Source organism: Schistocerca nitens, chromosome 6 (assembly GCF_023898315.1).
Source record: "Schistocerca nitens isolate TAMUIC-IGC-003100 chromosome 6, iqSchNite1.1, whole genome shotgun sequence".
NCBI classification, from domain to species: Eukaryota; Metazoa; Arthropoda; class Insecta; order Orthoptera; family Acrididae; genus Schistocerca; species Schistocerca nitens.
The window spans coordinates 335,916,091-335,934,161 of record NC_064619.1 but is presented as its reverse complement, the minus strand read 5'-3'; the positions used below and the strand labels follow the sequence as shown (position 1 = coordinate 335,934,161).

General features: G+C 43.8%; 1 protein-coding gene across 1 annotated transcript in view; it reads right to left on the bottom strand.

Annotated features, from left to right (window-relative positions):
- Nucleotides 1–9,962: 9,962 nt before the first annotated feature.
- The window catches only part of LOC126262305 (cytochrome P450 6k1-like), a 28,766-nt gene continuing 20,657 nt past the window's right edge, over nucleotides 9,963–18,071 (bottom strand). Inside the window, exons 4-5 of the mRNA XM_049958842.1 lie at nucleotides 17,239–17,490; nucleotides 9,963–10,367 (exon numbers count right to left, since the gene is read on the bottom strand). Coding sequence (XP_049814799.1) covers nucleotides 10,189–10,367; nucleotides 17,239–17,490 — 431 coding nt within the window. The 3' untranslated portion in view covers nucleotides 9,963–10,188. The remainder of the gene's footprint in view (nucleotides 10,368–17,238; nucleotides 17,491–18,071) is intronic.

The window sequence follows — 18,071 nt, the reverse complement described above, 5'->3', positions numbered from 1 at the left end:
GAAATTCATGGGCAAATCTGCGAGGTTTATGGACAAAATGCTATGAGTGATTCAATCGTTAGAAGATGGGCCAGACTGTTCGATGATGTATGTGATAAAGTGCATAATGAAGAACGAAGTGGACGCCCGTCTTTGGTTACTGATGAACTGGTTCACACAAATGAAGAGAAAATTAAGCACAACCGTAAGTTTACACTTAGTGCTCTTTCTATGGAAGTTCCGCAAATCTCACGATCACTAGTTCATGAACTTGTTACTGAAAAACCACGTGGTTGAATACACAGGCAGAAACCTTCTGCCACGCTATGACAAGTGCCTACAAAATTTCGGAAGTTATGTAGAAAAGCAGTTTAACAGTTGTAGATTTTTGTACAACAAATATTTTTTTCTGTATCTGTACACGTTTGTTTTATATAACCAAACGGAACTTACTTTGTGGACAACCCTCAACACTTAGAGGCTGTAACAGGTCTACTAAAGAGAAAGCTTACACTAAACTTGTCCCACACTCTTCTGAAGTATTGCTGTACAGTGTAGGATCCTCATCAGATAGGACTGGTGGAGTATATCGAGAAATTTCAATGAAGGGCAGCTCGTTTTTTACAAGGTGTTTCAAAAAGACCATATGTGTGGACATGTAACTTTAAGTCATGGGGCACATATTGATTATTGATGAATCTCTCCAGTTTAGAATACAAATGTTAACTATACTTTACATCAGGGACACGAACTGTGTCACATCGACAGTCGAAGTCCTGCCATGATCAGATTAGCATGACCATTACCACTGATATTGCGGCAGAATGGGCCGGTTCTTCTACTCTTCTATGCTCTGAGGTAGTGTTGGTGCATAAAAACGGTCTTTAATGAAATCACACTGGAAGAAGTCACACGGTATCAAATCTGGTGACCATGGAGGCCAGCTGAGAAGTGCTAAGCTGCCGGGTGTTTGACGCCCAGTCCAACGGTGTGGTAGAGTTTCGTTCAGATATTCACACACGTGGCGACTCTAGTGGGGAGGCGCTCCGTCTTGTTAAAAATGACCTTGTCCTCGTCCAGCCTCGGAAACAACCAAATATAGCAAGATACTGTGTTAATCGTGTTCCTGGTAAAAAAGATGAGCCGTATGCAGACGAGTGGGATATACTACAAAATACGCTGACTTTGGGTGAATCTCAGACATATTCATTGTGAGCGTGTGAGTCCTATCGGCCACAAATTCGGACGTTTTGTTTGTTTACTTTCCCACCACGGTGGAAAGTCGCTTCATCAATCAACAAAGTGCGTAGTGCGGAAATATCATCATTCTAATTCCATTCCGAAAAGTGTCTACTTATGGGAACAGTTTGAGAGCTGCCTAGCGCATGGCAGGAAGACCGTCAACACAGCCAGCAACGAGACGGAATATTAGCTTTTTTTTTCTTTATTGTTATTTTGAAACCTGTTTACAGGCAGGCCTGCAGCAGCATACTACGCCGCTCTTTGGCCTCAGAGAAACACAAAGATACAAATTCAGACAATTAGAGAAAAAAAAGATGGTGCACATATAAACGGAGACAAACACTTTTTAAAATACAAGGTGCCGTTCACGGGCGTAGAGTCCAAGATAAAATTGTTCAGACTCTTGGACACATACAGAGACGAAAATTGTCACGCGTGAACGTAGGTGCACAAAACGAATAACACTGAACAACTTAAGCACAAAACGACGGCACACACAGAACAGGAGGCGTCGATCTCCGGCGCGCGTATGTTCACTAACCGTGTACGAGTCTGGGGACCTGCCAAGAGAGGAGGAGGGGGGGTGGGAGAGGGAGAGGGGAGAGCAGATGCCATGGGCAGGGGAGATAGGGGGAAGGGAGGAAGGGGGAGGGGAAGTCCAGGGGAAGAGGAGTGGAGGGAGGGGATGGGGGAAAAGGAAAGAGGAAGGAGGGAGGGTGCCTAAAGGAAAGGACACACGAAGTGGGGGGGGAGAGGATCAAAGTTGATAGGAGGGGTAGATGGAAGGGAGGAGGACATCATCAGGGAGGGGGAGCTGGCGGAAGCCACCTTGGGAGAGGGTAAGGAGGGTGGAGAGATGGAGACCGGGTGGGATGTGGGAATACAGGCGTGGCAGCAGGCGGGGGTGGGAGAGGATGGGTGAGACAAGCGGGTGAGGAGGATCGAGTTTACGGGAAGTGTACAGGATCCGTATCCTTTCAAGGAAGCTGGCCAGAGTGGCTGTGCGGTTCTAGGCACTGCAGTCTGGAACCGAGTGACCGCTGCGGTCGCAGGTTCGAATCCTGCCTCGGGCATGGATGTGTGTGATGTCCTTAGGTTAGTTAGGTTTAATTAGTTCTAAGTTCTAGGCGACTGATGACCTTAGAAGTTAAGTTGCATAGTGCTCAGAGCCATTTGAACCATTTTCAGCCTTTCAAGGAAAGGGAGGAGGTGGGGGAAGAGGATGAGATCGTACAGGATCCGCATGGGGGAGGGGAGACGGATGCGATAGGCGAGGCGGAGAGCATGGCGTTCAAGGATTTGGAGGGATTTATAAAAGGTAGGGGGGGGTGGGGTGGAGATCCAGGCCGGATGGGCGTAACAAAGGATAGGACGGATGAGGGATTTATAGGTGTGGAGCATGGTGGAGGGTTCCAGACCCCACGTACGGCCGGAAAGGAGCTTGAGGAGATGGAGTCAGAAGCGTGCCTTGGCTTGGATTGTCCAGAGATGGGGAGTCCAGGAGAGGCAACGGTCGAGGGTGACGCCAAGGTAGTTAAGGATGGGAGTGAGGGCGATAGGGGCTTTCGGAGCCGAAGGCTCCCTCGTGCACCCTTTAGGACTGCACGACACAAAGCTTTACGCCTCCCCTAAGACCATCAACATTGACATGTTAGTCGGCCGCGGTGGCCGAGCGATTCTAGGCGCTCAGTCCGCAACCGCGCGACTGCTACGATCGCAGGTTCGAATCCTGCCTCGAGCATGGATGTGTGTGATGTCCTTAGGTTAGTTAGGTTTACGTAGTTCTAAGTTCTAGGGGACTGATGACCACAGATGTTAAGTCCCATAGTGCTCAGATCCATTTGAACCATTTTGACATGTTACTGTTGATGATTGGAAACATGTTGCCTCGTCGGACGAGTCTCGTTTCAAATTGTATCGAGCGGATGGAAGTGTACAGGTATGGAGACAACCTCACGAATCCATGGACTCTGCATGTCAGCAGGGGACTGTTCAAGCCGGTGGATGCTTTGTAATGGTGTGGGAAGTGTGCAGTTGGAGTGATAAGGGACCCCTGGTAGGTCTAGATACGACTCTGACAGGTGACACGTACGTAAGCATCCTGTCTGATCACTTGCATCCATTCGTGTTCATTGTGCATTCCGACGGACTTCGGCATTCCAGCAGAACAATGCGACACCGTGTACGCCTAGAATTGCTACAGAGTGAGTCCAGGAACACTCTTCTCAGTTTAAACACTTCCGCTGACCACCAAACTCCGCAGGTATGAACATTATTGAGTGTATCTGGGATGCCCTGCAACGTGATGTTTAGAAGAGATCTATACCCCCTCGTACAGTTGCCGATTTACAGACAGTCCTGCAGGATTCATGGCGTCAGTTACCTCCAGCACTACTTCAGACATTAGTCGAGTCCATGCCACGTCGTGTTGCGACAGTTCTGTGTGCTCGCGGAGGCCCTACACCATATTAGGCAGGTGTTCCAGTTTATTTGACTCTTCAATGTATTTTTATATATGGAATCGCTTAAGATTGTAATGCTGGATTGCTTAATGCATTTTGAAGGTACGTTGAGAAGCTGTCTGTGGTTATTCGCTGTCGTGCAGCAGTCAAAGGGACGTTCCCTAAAACTTTCTGATCAGTTATCAGGACAGAGTTAAAGACAAGAAAGGTAGTAATGACAAGAAAACTCATGCCACATTAAAACGCTAAGACTTACACGAGACGACGTAAGTTCCAAATGTCAGGCACTTTTATTTTTCATCAGTCAGCTTACTGGCATCAAATCTTTGCTACTCAGCTGATTGATACAATACGTTAGTTTGAAGTGGTTCGTTGCCGGCTGTCAGAGATATGGATTCGACAAGCCTAGCACCTTACATTCTTGCAGCAATAACCACAGCATGGAATTATCTTATTTTCTGAAAGCGATGCAAATGTTACAGGTGAGCGTCAACCCTGCCATTGTCTAAAGGCCTCTGCTTGTTCCTCGAAGTTTCTTGCTCTCTGGCTTCTTGGTTACGTGCATCTTGTGCTGTCTGGCAGTAGCGCGTGGCACTTAAGTTTTGAAATGTTTTTTCTGGTGTACTTGTGGAACCATGCATTGCGAGCCGTTGTGTGTCTTTATTGCTCTTGGTGTGTTGTTCTGTTGTTTAACGTCCGTCAGTAGAAATCTAATTGACAGATGCCATTTCCTGTTTGAGGGGCGTCACCAAGCTGCCACTTGCACGACTTCCGCACAGAACGTACACTGACGGGATAAAGAATCACAGCACCAAACATAATTAATGTAGAGTAATGAAATTTCGGAATACATTAGTGTACGTAACATACTTAAGTGATTAACATTACAAGATCATAGGTTAATGTAAGCGCGAGATAAGCCATTGCAAATGGGAAATGCTGGCTCGTTAATAACTGGTGTAACCGCCAGAATGTTGAATGCAAGCATGCAAACGTGCATGCATTATGTTGTACAGGTGCCGGGGAGCTACATGCTTATTGCGCTTGGTCGTTCAGTACAGAGACTGTTAATGCAGTTTGTGGATGACGCTGGAGTTATTGTCCAATGATGTCCCATACGTGCTACATTGGAGACTGATCTGGTAATTGAGCAGGTCAAGGCAACGTGTCGACACTCTGTAGAGCTTGTTGTGTTACAAGAGCGGTCTGTGGACGAGCGTGTTCCTGTTGGAAAATACCCTCTGGAATGCTGCTTATGAGTGGCAGAACGAGTCGAGACACTAGACTGACGCAGAACTTTGGAGTTAGGGTGCGTGGGATTACGACGAGGGTGCTTCCAGCGTCATACAAAACCGCCCCCAGACCACAATTCCAGGTGTAGTTCAAGTGTCTAGCACACAGACAGATTGGTTGCAGGCCTCGACTGGCTTCCCCCTAAACAACACACGGTGGTCTTCCATCTCTTCCAGCGACCATACTTTTCCGAGGCTACCGCTGCCAGCAGTCACTCTACAGTGGCTACATTCCTGCCAAGTCTTTCAGCAATATCGCGGAAGGAACATGCAGCTTCTCGTAGCCCTATTAAAAGATCTCGTCCAAACCCTCTGAGGTGCTGATAATGGTGTCTTTGTTGTTTAAAAGGCATTCTTGAGTAATATCAACTCACCATGTCCAATATCAAAGGTAACTAACTCTCAGGTCCGTTAGAGCGTGTATTTAAAGCAAACTTGATTTGCATCCTCACAGTGGCACTACTAACGCCACTCGTACGCGACTGCTGCGAAATTTGAATAGAGATCAGCCTTCAGATGTAGAAACACTCCTTCCAAATATATTTTATGTCGCACAACTCCATCCTTGTATTGTGATTTTTTTTCCGTCAGTGTATTTATGTTGTAACGTCTGTTGGGCGTACCCTACTGCGTGGCTGTCAGTTCCTATTTTAGGTGCCCCGTCACCTTGGTGCTAGTGCGGTTTACGGTCGGACGTGTTTAGTTTGTAATGTCCGTTTAGTAGTACCTACTGCGCAGGTGTTATTTCCCAGTAGGCGTGTCGCCAAGTTGATACTCGCGCGCTTGCGCATAGGAAGTAGCTTTGCTCTTCCTGCTTTGTGTTTGTATTCACTTAATCTGCTTAATGCTTCTATAGAGCAATTGTTACCACGTGTGTCGGGTGCGTCGATCGCTGGTGCTTATTTACCAAAATGTCACTAGCAAAGTCTGCTTAATTTGTGTTTCGCCATGTTTTACAGGCTCTTTTAAGTCAAGTGATATGACAATGTACATGAATGGCAAGCATATTAATGAAGTTTATTATGTTGCGGACAATATTTACAATCATTTTCATGGGTGGAATGTACATGTATGATATCATCTCCTGCCTGTTCTCAGTTAGTCCTGTTCATCTCCACAAAACCTTTTTACGGAATGAGTTTTTGTAGCTGGCCAGCTGAATAAAATCATATGCCCCATCATAATTTGGTGAGTGGTTGTTTTACTTTATCCGTTTCGATTAACATGGTTCTTGTTCTGTTTATTGGCCAAGTATGTATGGTTTTATACGTTCCCATTTACAATATTTTAAACTTGCTCCTCGTTAAACATGTAGCTTTAAAGTTTTACTTTTCGATTGACTACAATATCTTAGGGGCGAATATCATGTAATTATTTTATTAAATTTTTACGAAATTTTTCGTCTTCCCTTGTGTGATTCTGTTATCTGGATTTCGCAAATTTTATTATCCATGGGCGGCTTTATAATTCTGCAGCACTGGATTTTATCATTAAAATTTTGCGTTGCAGTTGATCTCTATTGCTGTAAAGATTTTGTATTTTTATTTCGTCCTGGTTAATTGTGGTAACTTTAACTGATTCTTCTAATGGCGATTAAACTGTAAACCTCGGGCATGGATATGTGTGATGTCCTTAGGTTAGTTAGGTTTAAGTAGTTCTAAGTTCTAGGGGGTGCTCAGAGCCGTTTTTGAATTTGAATGCAGTGGATTGTTTACTACAAACTTCATGAGGGAATAACTGTACAGTGAAGCCGATAGACTGCTAACGGCCAGCAGCAGGCAGGAACGCCTAAAAAAGTTTTCACTTAAATTTTCCGCCAAAGCCTTCTTCAGAACACACACACACACACACACACACACACAAAACTCACACACGACCGCTGTCTCCAGTTCTATCCAGGATATGTTTTAATGTGGAAAGAAATTTGAACAATGAATAATTATCGACGGGAGGAATTTAGGGCATGCTACGAAGCACCAACAACCAGCGTGATCACTTACCCATATGTTGTGGGTGGACGAGACCGTTGATGCAGTGTGGTTCTGATGTAGGAACGCTTGCGGTTTGGAAGACAATGAAAAACACAGAAAAGATTGAGAGTAAACAGCGCAGCCATAATTCGTGTACACGGTATAAAGTACTGCTTCAACGGCTCCACTTACGAATGAAATGTGATATCTTTAAACTTTGGATTACAATCGGCTCGATTACTACACCCCTAAACGAGACAAGCTGCCATTTTTGATGGAGCAACTACGCCTCCACACAAACAAAGCACAAGGTGCTGCTTAGGATACGATCAAAAAAGCTGACACCGTTGCCGAACGGTCAAAACTAAGCGCGGTCACATCAGGGTGATATCACGAGAAAGCATCTCCGAAGTGAACCGTAAAGGTATAACTACCGAATGTTTTGGGCTATACAAGATGGCGGAGGTCAGCTTCAAATTTGTGACGTAATGACAACTCCCATGTTGTTTTATCTCCATGTGCGTATGTGTACACTTTCACAGAAATAATGCATAGTTTTGAGCTAGGCGCCTATTATGCTAAAGGGTACGTGATTTTCCATGGCATATCTTCCAACATGGCGCCACTAAGCAATTGACTATCTTATTTTAATACTACACTGATACTGATCCTCGAGGAAGGGATGGAAAGTGCTTCCGCCTTCTTGGATTTTTACTTTATTTTATTTGTTAAAACTTCATTCTGACTGCCTCACTCATTTTAATTCTACGCTGGAAATTGAAGGAAAGGAGGGGGGGGGGGGAGCCGCATCTCGTGGTCGTGCGGTAGCGTTCTCGCTTCCCACGCCCGGGTTCCCGGGTTCGATTCCCGGCGGGGTCAGGGATTTTCTCTGCCTCGTGATGGCTGGGTGTTGTGTGCTGTCCTTAGGTTGGTTAAGTTTAAGTAGTTCTAAGTTCTAGGGGACTGATGACCATAGATGTTAAGTCCCATAGTGCTCAGAGCCATTTTTGAGGGGGGGGGGGTCAGGGGAGGGAAGAGGGAGAATATGACGTGACTTATCACTTGATGGTAATAACAGCGTTACTAATAAGAGAGGCGGGGCTTGTGAAGTCAACTTTACGTGCATTCCATAGTGGTCACATGACTACAGTCGTTGCATTCCACAATGGATCAGAAATCACATGGCTATCCTGCTCGCAATGGGGAAGCATACAGCGTTAAAAAAATGGTAAATTTGTGTATTTCCAAACATTTGCATAAGGTTAATTAACAATAGGTCTGAATATCAGTCGACTATTTAATTTTTACGTATAATTCTTGTATGTTGGTAAGAAAATAATCCGCATTTTCTAGCACTTTGTTTGCAGTGGAAAGGAACGTGCTGTGTGGCTGTTTCTTGGCCAAATGCAGCAGATGCACATGTGTGCCTGTATGCTGCAAACACGATCTGATTACGCCCTTGCCTTGTAGCGTGGGACGCTGACAATTCAGTAACGGCAGGCTGTGCTAAAGGTACAATAAAGTGACTATTACTCTGATCGATAAAGCCACAAATGACGCGATTGTTCTAGTTTCAGAGTTTGTTTTGTAGGTTCCCTTAACAAAATAAAGTTTTTGCTTTGGGGGCACACTGGGTTTGATATTGCCCAATATTTTTGTACATCTTTAGTTCTTTATTTCGGGTACAAATTTACAAAGCAAATATCCTGAACAATGTGTTTTATTTTATTTCATTGCTTCCCAACTGTCGGAGGGTGTCTTACGTTCCGCAGTAGATCGGTTTCCGACGGGGGGATATTGTATCTGTAGTGGGTGTTGTGTGCTAATAAGTGGTTATTGATTATGATCTTTGGAGCGCACATATTCAATAATAGAGATTCCTTCCATGGTCAGTCTTTACAGACAACACCCTTCCAGGTGAAGTTACGCAGATACTGAAAAAGCTTACATAAATACATTTAAAAAATTTCGCGAAAATCCCTCCCATACATCTAATACTTGGGCTTATAACTTTTTAATATTTTACTGCTGAGTCACATCTGACAGTCATGTATGTATTCGAAACGGTAAACACAACACTGTCTAAATACAAGATGAACTTGAAGTTCCTTGGTGCCTGAGTGCTCTATATCTGGTTTTTCTTCTAAGTGCTTAGTCATTTCTGTGTAGCGATATTTCAGACGTATGTACTGTAAAATTCTCATTGGGTTAGTCCTACGTGCCTATCAATAAATAGATAAAGCTCACATGGACAGCACGATGGAGAAAATCGGCGTCATTGTTGTTTGGAGGAAGCAACAATACAACGGCATGAAACGAATAAGAGAATCCATGAAAAATGTAACTCGCAGTTGCAGGGCCATGTTCTATCCTCGCTCGTCTCAAAACGAGTATCATCAGCTGCTTTGTCTCCAATGGTAAGGACAGTTTCCCTTCAGCGCGAAGGAAAAAAATGTCATATCTTGAGACCCTGCGCGTCGCCTAGAGAATAGCAGTTTATTTTACTGTTTGTATTAATTCATAAAAAATATTCTTTTCGCCTTCACCTTTCAAGAGAAACTCATTGATGTTCTGATTGTATAGGCACATATCTAAATCAAAGAAATGCTTTATCTGTAGGTTGATAGAGATAGGAACTTCTAGTGTGGAATTAAGAGATTCTACATATCATCTCACTGATAAAAGGAAAATAGTGCATGGGTCCTTGCTACTGACTTTTCCAAACATTCTTGTAAATTACGTCTCTGACCAACGTCTGTCCCTGCTTACTTGTATAAAGCGCAAAAGCTGTGATCCTTATATCCTACAAATATTCGCAATGGTGCTCTAGCAACAAACATACCGTACATGGTTTTGTTTCAGACAGCAGTACGTAGAGACGGCACGTAAGTACGCTAGGGTAAAAGTGAGGATACGTATTCGACACCTCTAAAGGGCATACAAAGCCAACACAAAGCAAGTGAACAAGAGACATTAAAATGCATACATCTTTACGGTTTGGTAAAAAAAAAAAACTGTTCAACTTAACAATGATATCATTCTTAATGGACACTACATGACACAAGAAATAGTATATATTGGTAGCTTGTAACATCTCAGTGTAATGAATAAAATGACGTTACTTTTCCGTCACGACACAGGGTTATTTGTGGGATCCAGTTCTCAAGGGATGCGAGTGGAGGGTGTGCAGACAGTCTTGCTGAGCTTTCCAACGTTGCTTCAGCTACAATTTCAACCTCATCTTCAGCATGCAGCCATTCGACGACGTTCCACCCTCAGGTCGATTCCGCCAATTGGTGTCAACAAGATGTTGTTTGGAGCCATGCGTAGCTTCGACTGCTTGTCTCTGACGGGCAGAAAGTCAAATTTCGACAGCAGATGTACCAGCGCCACCTTCACCTGCATCAACCCAAAACGCATCCCTGCAACAAAATAAAAGTACCATCAGTTCGTTGCACATGTAATTGATAATGTTACTTTTCTTCAGTCTTGAATTGTCGGTATGAGTGAAAAACTGAATTTCATTCGTTCCGCATAAGACTGCAATGAAATTCAAAATACTTCGTTATAATGAACTAGTGCTTAGTCAAACCAATCATAGAGAGGAATTAAGTGTACAAAAACGGAGAAATCCAGTAGTAAAACTGGTGTAATGAATACAGTCCACACAACAAATCACCCCATTCCTTTCTAGGTTCAGTTCAGTATTGCAAACTGAAATAAAATTTGACACAATCACCTTGTGGGTAAGAACTACCTACCTATCAAAGTTGTGGGGTGGGAATCGGGGTTAAAAAGTTTTCTACGTGACACGTGATTTCCCAGACTTTATTTCAGAACGAGAGCACTTGGCGACTTGCAACAGACATCACACGGCGACTTGCAACAGACATCACACGGCGACTTGCAACAGACATCACACGGCGACTTGCAACAGACATCACACGGCGACTTGCAACAGACATCACACGATTTCAGACCTTCATGAAATTTTTTCTCGCTGACATCTCCTACAAAAGGATGAAAGGAACAACGTTTACGCTTACTGTAGTGCCGGCGAAAGAGCCAACACCGTGTTACTACAGGAGGCCGAAATGCACGCGTTTTAGCTCACGCAGGCTGGCATGAGGAGGGAAGAACTATACTGACGTGAGGTCTGGAACATGACAAGCAATTAGAATTCAGAAATCGGACGGAATTAGTTTCATACTTAACTTTAATCCATTAATGATGAACGTCGCTCTTGACGGTACATGATTCACAATATTATCAGTTCAGAATACATTCTTGAAGAATATAGCGCCTTGCTAGGTCGTAGTAAATGACGTAGCTGAAGGCTATGCTAAACTGTCGTCTCGGCAAATGAGATCGTATGTAGACAGTGAACCATCGCTAGCAAAGTCGGCTGTACCACTGGGCGAGTGCTAGGGAGTCTCTCTAGACTAGACCTGCCGTGTGGCGGCGCTCGGTCTGCAATCACTGACAGTGGCGACACGCGGGTCCGACGTATACCAACGGACCGCGGCCGATTTAAAGGCTACCACCTAGCAAGTGTGGTGTCTGGCGGTGACACCACACTGCTTTTCAGTTGTTCACGCATTAAAAGTACCGCTTAAAGCATAACGTCATAATTTATTACTTCTTTACTACCAACTGTACTCGCGACACATTTTAAACAGTACCCACATATGCCGCTGAATGTAGCTACAATATTATATCATTGTACGACACGTGGTTCAGGAAATGTGCAAATATACCACTGGATACAAGTGCAAAATTATTCAGTGTACGACACATAGTTCGGAAGTTATGACGCTAAATAATGAGATGCGTGACAAGTCGCTGCATCTTGCATGATGTTTAAATTTATTACTTCTTTGCCACTAACGCTATTCGAAATAAATATCGCAGACAGTATTGACATATGCTGCTGAACTACCTACGTTATTATTTCATTGTACAACATATAGTTCAGGAGATATGACGTGATAAACATTGAGAGGCATGAGAATCTACCTCATCGTGCATGGCGTTTAAATTTATTTCTTCATTACTACTAACTCCATTCGCAAAACATGGTGGAGACAGTATCCACATATGCCGTTGAGTGTACCTACAAAATTATAAATGTAACTTCATCCTATGTCCGGAGTGCTGGTCGATTTCCAATAATAAAATACCAACAGTCGTTATTTTGGTTTTATTTGTTACGCAACCAGTTTCGGCATTGCATTATGCCATCTTCAGGCTTGCATATAACGAGTAGGCCTAAACCTCGTGTTAGAAACCAATGCAGCACTGCCAACTGGTATCGTAAAGATTTTTGCCCACCTGCATGTGCGCTCCTTGGAGATGCTGACAGCTTTCAAAGGAGTGCACATGTCCATGGGGGGGGGGGGGGGGGGAAAAAAACTTCACAATACTAGTTGACAGTGTTGCATCGGTTTCTAACACGAGGGTTACTCGATATTGCAGGCCTGAAGATGGCATAATGTAATGCCGAAACTGGTTGCCTAACAAATAAAACCAAAATAACGACTGTTGGTAATTTATTATTGGCTACAAAATTATATCTTTGTGTGACTCATAGTTCAGGAGATCGACGTCATAACCATTTAGCACAAGGCCAGAGGCTGCTTGGTATAGGCATGGACCCACAGCCCTAAATAAATAACTGAGCAACACTGGGTTTCTATGCTAATGTAGCTATAAAGATACTAGAGCGATCAAGATAAAGTGAAAAATAAAAATATACCCTCTGCTTTATATTGTTTAGGTTCGCAACAACACACTGATCACAGTTTTACTTTTATTTTTATCCTGCTCTGTTAAACATTTATAGCTTTCATATTTAGTTTGCAGCCTTGTGTTTTCTGGGTTTTTAGTTCTAAAGATGACTAATTAGAAGCACAACCTGTGAAAAGTCGTAAGTCAACCAAATGCAAACAAGGCATTTACGAATATCATAGAGTGTTTCAAATAGATCGCATGCTCCATCTTGACAATTTAAAATTTCATTACAGTAGTATTGAGAGCTTGAAATAATTTATTTCACAACCAAGAACCGTCATATATAAGTTGCTGTCGTGGATGAATTGCACAGGGTTGTTTGACCCACCAAAAGAAATGCACACAACGCTACACAGATAAGAAATGCATCGAAAGTGAATGGAGAGATAGTAGGTATTGTGGATCCACCTAACAGAAATTTTGTGTTTGATCTCCGTCAGCTCTAGTATATTTATTACCAGCTGACTTAGCAATGATCTGATTTTGCCTTACTATATAAGCACAATTTTTTTTAAAAAAACTTAAGTCTATGAAACGGGATGTATGTGACAGTCCAGTAAATAAGTTCACAATTTAAACGTCACAACGACAAGTTTAAGAAAAGGGGGTCAGTAAATAAAAAATTTTAGAACATCTCTACGAAATAAAAGAGAGCAGGTTAACAAAACTAATAGTCCTGTAGTCCTGAAGAAAGAGGACAACGATAATCTGCCCCATAAAAATTAGGAAAGAATAGAAAAAAAACATTAAGTTATCATCAGAAACTACAGATAGGATCACTTTTAAGTACTGAAGGCTCACGAGAAAAAAAAATAAAAACATAGGCATGAGAAATTAAATGGCAACATGCTGAAAAAAGGAAACAAGGAAAATATTCAGTCTTCTTCCTTACCGAATCATCTTTATATTCTTACATGCCGGGATTCAAGCATGTCATATAATCATGTTCACATCAACACGCTGCACTGTGGTCTCAGACTGAGCGTGGGCCATATACGAGTAGTGTAATGCAAGTTCCTGAAAGAGCTACGTTTCACATGTTCGTATAAATGCCTAAACGTCAAAAAATACATAGTAGCGCCAGGAAAAAAAACTTTAAAAAGCAAAATATAAAAAGTAGTGTTATATCAAATGAAGAAGTGCCATTAACAACGCTGTTCATTCCAGTTTTCCGGAATAAATGTGGAGCCGTATTTCAAGATATACCGATTTGGCACAGATTTTTAGTTATCAAGACACATTCATTACATTACAGGTCCACAGTTCGTGTGATTCCATTTCAGCTACTGTATCACTATTGATTCCACCCATTTTATTTCAGTGAGTTTCATTTACTTAATCAGGCGCTTCGATTTTAGTTCATGCAAGTGATTTAGATGTAAAGTTTCGTGCACAAAACAGCACGACCTGTGAGAGCTTTTGATAGATGACTTGTAGCGGGTTTATTTTTTCACTTAGTATAAAACTGTAAAAACTACAAGGATGAAGTACAGGGAGCGTAAGATTGACTAGTCGAATTAAATCTGGCGATGCTGATGGAATTATATTAGAAAATAAGAGGCTAAAAATAACAGCTGAGTTTTGCTATTTAGTCAGAAAAATAACTGACGACTGGGAATGGCTCTGAGCACGATGGGACTTAACTTCTCAGGTCATCAGTCTCCTAGAACTTAGAACTACTTAAACCTAACTAACCTAAGGACATCACACACATCCATGCCCGAGCCAGGATTCCAACCTGCGACCGTAGCGGTCGCGCGGGCCCAGACTGTAGCGCCTAGAACCGCTCGGCCACACCGGCCGGCTGACGACTGGGAATATTAAGCAAAAACATTTCTGAACAAGATAATTCTTTCAACATTGAAAACATATCTAAATCCTAGAAACGCATTTCTGAAGATATTTGGCTCGAGCTCAGCCTTGTATGGGAGTGAAACATGGACAGTAAACAGTCTATGCGAGAAGAAAATAATAGAGTGCTGAAGATCAGACTGGTAGATCGAATAACAAATGAGGAAGTACTGAACGATGTTGAGGAAAAAAGAAATTGTGATATAGCTTGACTAATGAAAGGGATCGGATGATACACAAATGTAAGGTATCAAGTAATTCTCGATTTGGTAATGGAAGTGTGGGGTAACAATTGTAGAGAGAGGCCATGACTGAAATGGGTGTAATTAGCTCTAGTTATTCAGACATGAGGAGTCTCGAACAGGATAGACTAAGGTGAGAGTTGCATCGATCGAGTCTTTGGCCTCAAGACCACAACAACAACCATAGTAGTGATCGAACATTCAGCACGATTTATTATTTTGGTGTTTCACATTAACTAAATATATTTACCTAAGGTACTTACGTTTCGTGACATATTGGCAAAATCGTAATTGACACCAGATGTGAGTTGGTTAGGAACTGCATTAAACATAGATATCCTTCAACGTGTCACATATGTTAATAATTAATGTTATTGTGATACTTTTTCATCGTGTGCACTAGACGTGAAAATATTTTCATATTAGTTATGTAAAAAAACCGAACAGCTGCGAATGAGACTCGCACTGTGTGGTTTCCGTACTAACTTAACTACACTCCAGGAAATGGAAAAAAGAACACATTGACACCGGTGTGTCAGACCCACCATACTTGCTCCGGACACTGCGAGAGGGCTGTACAAGCAATGATCACACGCACGGCACAGCGGACACACCAGGAACCGCGGTGTTGGCCGTCGAATGGCGCTAGCTGCGCAGCATTTGTGCACCGCCGCCGTCAGTGTCAGCCTGTTTGCCGTGGCATACGGAGCTCCATAGCAGTCTTTAACACTGGTAGCATGCCGCGACAGCGTGGACGTGAACCGTATGTGCAGTTGGCGGACTTTGAGCGAGGGCGTATAGTGGGCATGCGGGAGGCCGGGTGGACGTACCGCCGAATTGCTCAACACGTGGGGCGTGAGGTCTCCACAGTACATCGATGTTGTCGCCAGTGGTCGGCGGAGGGTGCACGTGTCCGTCGACCTGGGACCGGACCGCAGCGACGCACGGATGCACGCCAAGACCGTAGGATCCTACGCAGTGCCGTAGGGGACCGCACCGCCACTTCCCAGCAAATTAGGGACACTGTTGCTCCTGGGGTATCGGCGAGGACCATTCGAAACCGTCTCCATGAAGCTGGGCTACGGTCCCGCACACCGTTAGGCCGTCTTCCGCTCACGCCCCCAACATCGTGCAGCCCGCCTCCAGTGGTGTCGCGACAGGCGTGAATGGAGGGACGAATGGAGACGTGTCGTCTTCAGCGATGAGAGTCGCTTCTGCCTTGGTGCCAGTGATGGTCGTATGCGTGTTTGGCGCCGTGCAGGTGAGCGCCACAATCAGGACTGCATACGACCGAGGCACACAGGGCCAACACCCGGCATCATGGTGTGGGGAGCGATCTCCTACACTGGCCGTACACCACTGGTGATCGTCGAGGGGACACTGAATAGTGCACGGTACATCCAAACCGTCGTCGAACCCATCGTTCTACCATTCCTAGACCGGCAAGGGAACTTGCTGTTCCAACAGGACAATGCACGTCCGCATGTATCCCGTGCCACCCAACGTGCTCTAGAAGGTGTAAGTCAACTACCCTGGCCACCAAGATCTCCGGATCTGTCCCCCATTGAGCATGTTTGGGTCTGGATGAAGCGTCGTCTCACGCGGTCTGCACGTCCAGCACGAACGCTGGTCCAACTGAGGCGCCAGGTGGAAATGGCATGGCAAGCCGTTCCACAGGACTACATCCAGCATCTCTACGATCGTCTCCATGGGAGAATAGCAGCCTGCATTGCTGCGAAAGGTGGATATACACTGTACTAGTGCCGACATTGTGCATGCTCTGCCGGCCGAAGTGGCCATGCGGTTAAAGGCGCTGCAGTCTGGAACCGCAGGACCGCTGCGGTCGCAGGTTCGAATCCTGCTTCGGGCATGGATGTTTGTGATGTCCTTAGGTTAGTTAGGTTTAACTAGTTCTAAGTTCTAGGGGACTAATGACCTCAGCAGTTGAGTCCCATAGTGCTCAGAGCCATTTGAACCATTTTTTTGTGCATGCTCTGTTGCCTGTGTCTATGTGCCTGTGGTTCTGTCAGTGTGGTCATGTGATGTATCTGACCCCAGAAATGTGTCAATAAAGTTTCCCCTTCCTGGGACAATGAATTCACGGTGTTCTTATTTCAATTTCCAGGAGTGTATATATATGGATAGTTCATCTTGCATCATAGGTTTTGATGAGTGAAAGTATCCAAATATGTGGCATAAAATGGCCACATCTTTTCATTCCATTGACTTACAAATATTAGCACCACTAAAGGACTGTCGACTGTAATAACTGACATTAACTTCAGATTCTCTGTCCACCGCTCCTGAGGAAAAGGGCAACAGTGCGATCCTATAAGGGTTCCGTTTTTACCGACTGAGGAACGGAAAACTAAAACAACAAACAGTAAAGGTGAAAGGAGGAGTAACTCACCAATGCAGATGCGTGGCCCTTCGCCAAAGGGTAGATAGCAGTAGGGATGCCTGGATGCCTTCTGCTCCTCAGAGAAGTGCTCCGGGTCGAATTTCTCGGGGTTTCGGAAGAATTTCCTGTCATAATGGAGTCCCATGACTGGAATGAGCAACTTAGTTCCTTTCTCCAAGACACAGTCGTATCCTGGAAGCTTGTAGTCCTGCACCGCCTCGCGATTCAAAATTGGAACGGGCGGATACATACGAAGGGTTTCTGAAAGAAAAAAGGGAACGATGTAAACGGAGGTGTTTTAATAAATATTCCACGCTGGTCCTCGATGTGGTGTTTTGTCTCCCTTAGCGATTGCAGTTCAGTTGTTATCTGAAAATAAGTCAAAGGATGTACATGCGTGGTATTTACAATAGAGAAAGAGAATCTTTCAGTCCAAAACCGTTTGGTCAATTAACTGTTTTCTGAAGGACTTTGCCACCTACTAAGTATTTTACGAAACGCACTACAGGCAGGTATCAATATGTGCTGTTTTGTCACTGTCGGTTTGTTAATAACCACCATCCCACATAAAAATACACCTATTATTTATGTATCATGTCATGTTTTTTATTGGCTGCTTTCTGATGTAACTGTTATTTTCATCATTAAGTGTAGAAAAGTGTGTATTAGGAGTGGACAGCATGAGCAGTGCATCATCCGAAGACACTGAACATCATTGAGCAGTTTTTCATGCCCACGTCACATACTGATTAGGAGTAAAAAAAGAGAGTAGCGTACAGAACAATTAACAAAATGCCTGAATGCGATGGAATTTTAATTCTTCTAGGTGCTTGTATTGCTGT